The sequence below is a fragment of the Argopecten irradians genome, chromosome 2 (genome assembly GCF_041381155.1).
Source record: "Argopecten irradians isolate NY chromosome 2, Ai_NY, whole genome shotgun sequence".
Classification (NCBI taxonomy): Eukaryota; Metazoa; Mollusca; class Bivalvia; order Pectinida; family Pectinidae; genus Argopecten; species Argopecten irradians.
Window position 1 is genome coordinate 15806127 of NC_091135.1, and position 8750 is coordinate 15814876.

General features: G+C 33.8%; 1 protein-coding gene and 1 pseudogene across 2 annotated transcripts; one reads left to right on the plus strand and one right to left on the minus strand.

The window, feature by feature from the left end:
* The first annotated feature begins 99 nt into the window (after nt 1-99).
* Nucleotides 100-2548, plus strand: LOC138314594 (uncharacterized). 2 transcript variants are annotated; one of them, XM_069255006.1, is made up of 5 exons: nt 100-294; nt 740-864; nt 1140-1438; nt 1836-1981; nt 2523-2548. In XM_069255006.1, the coding sequence occupies exons 1-4, from the start codon at nt 157-159 to the stop codon at nt 1976-1978; spliced, it is 705 nt and encodes a 234-aa protein (XP_069111107.1). In that variant the 5' UTR covers nt 100-156; the 3' UTR covers nt 1979-1981; nt 2523-2548. The 2 variants fall into 2 exon arrangements, with proteins under 2 accessions (XP_069111107.1, XP_069111106.1); XM_069255005.1 differs by lacking the exon at nt 2523-2548 and having other exon boundaries at nt 1836-2009.
* A 1655-nt stretch (nt 2549-4203) lies between these two features.
* LOC138314595 (uncharacterized) lies at nt 4204-8633 on the minus strand (annotated as a pseudogene).
* Nucleotides 8634-8750: the final 117 nt, after the last annotated feature.

Consider the following 8750-nt stretch of genomic DNA (forward strand, 5'->3'; position numbering starts at 1 on the left):
TATAGCAACCAAGATGGCGTCGCGGGAATTACAAAATTCTTTTGTTGACAGCATCGCGCTCCCGTCAGGTTTTCCACCTTATATACTCGGTAGCATATGCTTCGATTTTTTCAAAGTAAGGTTCCAAACATAAATTTTCAAGTCATTTATGACTTCATGGTCAATAGAAAGCGGCCAGTTGGGGAGTCAGGCGACGGATGTCATCAGCTGACTTCTGTCAAATCGTACCGATCGATGGATAGAGCTGTCGCACATTACCAGGCAGGGGATGTCCAGCAGATTAAATTTGTGGAGGTATGGATGTTTTTAATAGAAACTTATGTAATTTATATTTAATCGTTAGATATATTCGATAATTAAAATTCAAGCGGGCCTAGATTCAGTCGTACGGTGGCCAAGGCTACAGTAGGCCTACACGGTGACCTAATTTTCGGCGATGTTATTGCATTTGTCAATGATGTCAATCTAATTCAAAAGCAAAATTTCAAACCCCATCATTGGTAACAAAGAATATGTATAAAAAATTATAAACACAAACTGCTTCAAATGTCTTTAAAAAGCATGTCAAAAGAAAAAAAAAATACTATGAAAAGGCGCCACAGACAGTGAAGTAGACTAGTCAAGTAATTAACCAAGAGTTATCTTTCTTTCTTCATGATTTGCACTGACAGGATTGGGGAAAAGTTGCATCTATGAAATAAATAATAGTGTTTTTTCATCTATTGTTTTTTTTTTATAGGTTGATACTGATCTAATTTATGGGACAGCAATGGTACTTGCGTCAATGAAAAAAACGAAATATTCTGTCAACATCGCCTTCAAGAATGAAATACCCATTCATGCTTTTTGCCAGTGTCCTATCGGGTAAGACCACAGTCATTATACATTTTGTAAAGCAGACAAATGAAAACAAATTTTAGGTTGAAAAGTATCCTTTTTTATTTTTTTTTAAATTATAAATACCGCATAGATGCATTCAGTCTGTCCATAAAATCATTTATTATTTATCTATTTTTCAATTAATTAATTCATAAAATTCTGTCCTCAAGTCTGTTTATTTATTTAGATTAATTAGTTTATTATTAATTTAGATTAATCAATATATTTATGTATCCATTTGTTTTTTATTAATTTTACAGTTTGGCCCAATGCTGCAGCCATGTTGGGGCATTATTATTCGCCATCAATGGGTACCATTTAGAAAAAGATAAAGAAAATTCTCAAATCCCATGTACATCAAGAAAATGTGAATGGAATGTACCAAGAAAACTCCATATGGATCCGCAACCTCTAAACAATATGCATTTTGGAAAGAGATCTGAATGTGACAAGCAAAGTGTCTTGAATTTTGATCCACGACACTCCTCCGACAGAATTTATGATCAAGACCACTACACCAATATGATGATGGAATTAAAGGCAGTTTTTCCAAAATCAGGTTTGTAAATTACCTTCAGATATTTCAGTTTTCTGATATATACATGTATTACCATCAATGAATCAAAAAGATAAAATACTATGATATCTAAACTTTCAGACATGTATTACCATCATAAATTTAAAAAAAAAATGCAAAAATCTTGGGATTTTATAAATGATTTTTTTATAACCCAGTGATTGTTAAAATTTCTTTCAAAACCACAATCACTATTTTACCTTCAAATACTAGTTCTCCAGAGGGAGAATATATATAAACATTCAATAGTATAAATATCCCTTCCACAAATTTTCGGCCTCTTGGCCATCTTCAGGTACATAGAAACACAACAAAAGCTAGGTGAAATCCATCTTGAACATTTCATACTATTTTACCAGCAATGTTTTTATATTGGCAGGTATGTCACACTTAGCCATCATTCCTGATGTCACACCACCTGTCCAGAGAGAAGAAGTTGTATTGACAGCCATAGAATCTAATCCAATGGGAAAAAGGGCACATGAACTGGTGTACAAGCCAAATAGCAGCACTGGTACATAAATTGTAATTAAAAAAAAAAAACAAAAAAAAACACACACACACACAAAAAACAGCATTTCTTTCAGATAAATGTGATTTATTACAATGTTCTGAATTTAGATGATAGTAATGACACAACATTGATTTTACAAAATCTGTACATGTATTATTTATTACACAAAACAACTACCGTATTTGACCCAATAAGCACCCAGGGCGCTTAAAAAATTGATAAAAATAAAAAGGTGCTAATAAGTCGCAAATCTATACCGTTTTATGTAATTTTGGTCCTTATTTATGCATGGGCAATTGAAATTGAGGCCTCAAAAAGGGAGAGGGGCGCTTATAGGGACATGGGCGCTTATTGGGTCGAATACAGTACATGTAATCACATTAACGATTCATCCATAAAATAACATGCATAATGGAAATATTCACACTTTATATTCAATACAGACAAATTTACATTTAATTTATTACAATTACTGTTTGCATTTAATCAACACAAATGGAATTTATTTTTACAGCTGCAGTAACATTATAAATGTTTTGTCATATATTTCAGTTCATCTCCTAGCACCAATCGATCCCTCTTTAACCCAATATATTGAAGAAAAAACAAGAGGTCAACGGGAAAATGTATTGTGGCAAGATTTGCATAAAGGTAGAATTACCAGCTCCGTGTTTGGGGACATACTTCGGGCAGGTGGTAAACCTTTATCCCTGATAGATCGAATTATGCATGGATCTGGTTTAGAAAGGTAAGTATTTGATCTGAATTAAAATTATAGATGACAAATTAAAAATTCATATAATGTACATACAAGATATTCCTTTTGGACAACACTTCAGTTCTCATCAGCTTTACTTGATCTGTATGCATGTAATACACATGTACACCTACCAAAATATTTACATGTACATATATATACAGATTGTACCATTTGATTTTGTTTGTTTAATGTCCTACTAACAGCTGGGGTCATTTAAGGATGTGTTAGGTTTGTTGGTGGAGGAAAATCAGAGTATACAAATACACGGAGAAAAACCATCGATCAGTGGTCACACATTGGATTCCAACTCGCAACCCTGAGGTCGAGGGCTTGTGGTAAAATTTATGTTCTGTACATGTATATAAAAAGTATATGCATCTATACTAGTATACATTGTAGCCAATTACTAATTTTAAACTGAAACAGGTGTTTTCTCAATTTTAGGTACAGCACTTTACCCAAACCGATTCAGTGGGGAATCGACCATGAAAGGGAAGCTGTGGGTGACTATATAAAGCTCCAGAACCGGGTTACATCTCTGAGTGTTAGTGAGACAGGTCTTACTCTTCTCCCTTCTCATCCCTTTATTGGCGCGTCTGGGGATGGTAAGATTATTGATACCTCCATGCCCCAAGAAAACAATATTGGAGTTTTAGAGATAAAGTGTCCATATTCTGTAAACGGCCAGCTTGTAAATGAAATGCAAGTGCATGAAATAGTAGAAATGGGATCAAACGACTTTTGTTTACAAAAGACAGAAGAGGGAACCAGACTGAGAAGGAGTCACTGTTACTACGCACAAGTGCAAGGCGAAATGGCGGTTATGGGTATCACATGGTGTGATTTTGTGGTTTGGACCAGTGCAGTACACGGAAACTGTTTTATAGAAAGAGTGTATTTTGATCGTGACTTTGTCTCAAACATGATGCCTCGTTTAGTGGAATTCTATGTGAAACATATTTTACACGATTGAATTCCTATTTCCAACAAACTTTAATTCATATGACTTTATATCAGATATACCAATATGTCATTGTGTTGGATTGCTGTTGTAGGAGAAATAATTATAAAATTAAAAGGTTCTATCTTATTTGCTGAGATCTTAGCTTCATCAGTATGTATGAATTAAGTACATGTATCAGCAAGTGTATCTATGTTTGTTAAAAAAAATATGTACATTGCAATAGTTCATCTGATTAACTGGTATTAATTAAGTACATGTACATGTATACATTATTTTTATTTGCCATCATTGAACCCTCATTGTGTTGACAAAAACATACCATTTCTAATGGAAGATTTCATTCTCCATGGAGTTACTTCCCTTTACTAGCTCCAGATGTTGCAAATGCCATATATATAGGCAGTCTGCTTTGTTTATACCTGTTCTCATAAGATATGTTTACAAAAAAAAAAAAAAAGTAATTATCCGGACATTGGTATTCTCTGCCTAACTATGTGTGATACAGTAAAAAGGTTCAAGCAAGTTTATTGGGAATAAAATTGATTTAAATTTTTTAAGTTTCAACTTTGAAAATGTTTTCTGAGCAATATATCTTTCAATATTTTTAAGCAACAACAATTTAATATCTTGACTGTCTAAATCTTTCATATTTGTTTTTGGTTCTTTTTCATACAATATCCAATTATCAATTATTGTTTTACACAAAAGAAACAGTTTGTGATCCATTAAACATTAACCTTGTACACAGACAAGGGGTATTCTATATTCATGTCTTCTTGTCGTCATTACATTATATATATACCTTGTAAATTCATATATTTACAAGTTAAGTATATATATATATACTGTGCATGAGTAGTACTTAGATTAAATTTTAAAAAATCACATATTCAACATCAGGTACAAGTTGAATTGATACTATTGTTATTTCACTCTAGGAAAAATGGGTAATTGCTTATACAATAGGCACATCGAGGTTGGTCAACCAGCAAGCAACCTTAAAACATTTTGAAGCAATAGGTGCCAAAGTTAAGGGCAACACACCATCAAATAAATGAAACTTTTTCACTCGACCAATGCTTCTTTCAACATGAATTCTCACTTTTGCAATTGATTGTGTCGCAAAAACCTCTTCAACAGTGAACTGTGAATTACCTCGTTTAAAGGGTGGTATATTATATTTAATGAACACTTTCTCTCTCTGAGTAAATCTGAAATAGTAAAACCTTTATCAGCCATAACATTATCTCCTGGCTCTAATAAATCCAAAAAACCACTCTCCATAACAATACGGCGGTCAGATACTTTTCCACCCCAAGCATCTGATACATATGAAATAACACCTGAAGGTGTAATACCAATTAAAAATTTCAAAGTCGCATGATGTTTGTAATTTGAATACAACAAATTCTGGTTCACAAGACTTGATGACCTCTGTACAAAAATTTCTGTACAGTCTACTATAATTCTTAAATTTGGGAAGGATTTGAACGCTTCAGGCATGTTCTGGTTTACTAACTCTCGGGAAGGATACACATTAATTAATTTCAACTCTTCATATAAAAGACAGATCCATGACACAAATAAATTTGAAAAAGTACTACAAGAAATATCAAAGCGATCAGCAATGTCCTGCACAAACAGACCCAACTTCAGTCTCATCAATACTGCCAGCAGTTGATTAGGCAATGAAATGGAAAGTTTCATAGGTCTTTTCCTGTCTCCTGGAGTGTTCTGTCCATCCCAGAAAGTCATATCCTGTGCTTTAATTTTGAGGAAGTTGAATAACCATAAAAAAACTCCAAAAGTGGGTAAACCAGTATAAAAACGAGTTGCCTTATCATTCTCTTTGATTTTTTCCACAGAAAAAGTCAGTTTTCTTTCTTTCTCTCTGAGAATGATGTTCTCCTCCCTCAAACTGATGTTCTCCTCCAAGATAGGATAACACTCGGATTGAATACCTGTATTTACATAATTTTTCACGTCTTCTGTCTTATCAGTGACAATGGCATAGTCATGATGGGCCATGGACAGTCTGAGCATTCCGTCTTCTCTTTCCTTTTGCCTCCGAGCTGCTTCCTCAAATGTCTAAAATGTTCAACAAGATATACAGCATATTAAACATACATTTTAAGAATATGAATAATAATTACATAAACTGTACATGTACTGCATGCATGTTGAAAATAGTGTGAAGTTTTAGTTTGGATTATTTTCCTTGGATTATACCCCTTTGGTTTGTGTATGTACTGGTAAGGTGAGTCTATATGAGATTGTGTTGTGGGGGTCAGTCTATGGTCAGTGATAATTATATGAAGTAGTCGCTAATTAACAATAGGAGAGATAAGAGTTCATGTAGTGTTCTCAGTATTAATTAGTTGACATTGTTAGCGTTATCAGTAAGTCTGACTGTTATAAGTGATCTTAGAGTTTGTTGATTAATGTGTGTATAAGAAGTAAATATATAATTGTCCTTAGTGTATTAGTACATGATACAGAGTCTGAGGGACTGTAGTGTATAAATATAAATGAGATCATTGTGAGTTAGAGTGTCCAGTTCCCAGGGTGTCGGGTTCTGATCTGGGCTTAGTTGGTCAAGTTCCCACGGTCTCAACTTTTGGGTTAAAAATAGGTATGAGGTCATTTGGGGAGGGGGGGTAGTTTGTTGTGTTGGTCACTTCCAGGAAAGGTTCTATATTAAGCATATGATGTCATTCTAAACTTAGAATTCTGTGGTACCTATGTATATCTATGTTGTAGCTAAAAGTAGTAAGTGATGTCATTAGTCTAAAATAGTCAGTATAAAAAGGGCTGTTGGGCCTTATTTGAGGCTTTTCTCTTGTTAGTGCTGTAGAAGTTGTGTCGGGAGTTGTGAATCGGGAGACTTAAAGTTGTTGTTAGGGAGATTAAAAGTTTTGTGTAGTTCTTGGATTTTGGATATTATTCGAAACTGTGTTGTGTATAGTTTTGTGTATAGTTATAGTTTAGTTACTGATTTTGTATGACATTTTATGATTACTGGATATAACCCCATACTTTGATTTTACTTAACTTCAGCTTTCCGGGATTTACTTTGAGGAAATTTACTAAATATAGTTATTATTCGGAATATATTGGAAATATTAGTTGAATTCAAACTCCTGGATTACTTCCTGGCATTTCCGATTTCGATTGGAATAAATTATTTGTGGCAAGTATGGGGAAATAAATCTTTGATTACACTTAATAAAACTTAATTGAATTTTATATTTCCCTTGGCCACTGCATCACTTCTCATAGGAAAAACTCTAACTCTTGTATCAATGAATTTACTTGTATTTATTGATAACTAGCGATAGGTATATGCCGACACAATTTACAAATACTCAAACTCAATCTCTCATCCACATCGTACTATAAACCTACATTAATCCCCACTGTGCAAATCATAACCCTTATGAAATACAAACCGATACAACTTGCTTAAATGTATATCTTCTAAAAAATATATATATATATATATATATAGATATATATATAAAATATACAATTGTTAATTCTCAATAACACGTGTGTCGCCTCTGGTCTACCCTCGCTGAATGACACACGTTGTACTTAACACCGTGAACTGCACGTGCAAACACCCTTGCGCCACCTATGAGAAAACTCGCAACATAAGGGAAAATAATTTCCGTCTAATTCGCTCCGCTCAAACCACGGAAATTTTATTTCTGTGTATGTTGTTTTGTTAAGAATTAGCCGCCTGACAACGGAATACCTGACGACAGGATAAGTTTATCTTACAAAGTTGAGAGTAACAAAAACCTTACAATAGAATACACATATGGCAAGACGTTTGAGTTTTAACCAATTATATATGTATTTTAATTATGTTTATTTTCATGCGTTTTTATTGCACAAGTTTAGGGCAATCTGTTATAGTGGTCTGGCACAGACCCTGGTAGGTAATTTTGGGATCCTGATGAATCCTTAAATTTGAAATAATATACATGTATCTTAAGATACATGATATTTGTATTTGTACAAGATATTTGTATTTTAAATAGAGATCTGTATAATTCAAATTTGAATATCTGAAATGATGTTGTAAAAATCATATGCACATCCATTTTAGAGACTTTAGTCAGGTGCCAGAAACTCTCTATTAAATGTCCATGAATTTATTCATTTGAAGTACATTAACTGTATGAACAGCTAGTACATTTACAGTATAATATTGGGTACTGGAAGCTTTGAATTCAAATAATTGAAAAAAAAAAACAACAAAAAAACACTATCATAGAATATCTTACAATATTTGTTGTAATTGGGAAACAAAATAGATAAATAAGCTAGCTCTACAAAATAATCATAGCATTTAACAATACGATTAATTTTTAGAAAACCGTGTGTATTTGTTTACACTTAATTAGGCCTAAAAGGAAACGTACATTGTAGGTACATTTTTTGTACAATGCCATTTTGAATGTACTTGACTTTCATCTAATTCGGTCTTAATTTTAAAAGCCATATACCTACAGTTACCTACTTTACTTAAATTTCGTCGGAATGCCCGATTTGATCTACCTGGGCTGACTGGTTTCTTCTTATAATGGAAGACTGTCGGCGTGTAGTCCACCTCGGATCTATCGTAAGCGTGCCAGCCGCTGACAAAATGGTCAGAGCACACAAACGAATTTGACGTAGGCTGCCAGTCCCTTCGATTGATAGCTTTGATCCAAGATCTTCTCTTATGTTTGTCCACGGGAAATCTAAAAAATTTCACTCCGCGTTCCTTCGCCTGTCCATTTGAACGATTAGTACAGCTCCAAACACTGCAACCCTTCACCATCTCGATCTCGTAGCGAATGTAAACAAACAATGACGGTTTGTCCCCCCAAGCCGCTTGTACGCATGCGCCAGCATCTATCCCGCAGTTAAGCCGAAACGAACTAGTGCTCTGTATTTTGTCTTAGGTTCTCCTTCTGAACCAAACATATCTGTGGCTAATTATGTCAACATTTTTAGTAAATATTCTTAATATTACCTTGATATATTTGATGTCAATCAATAACAA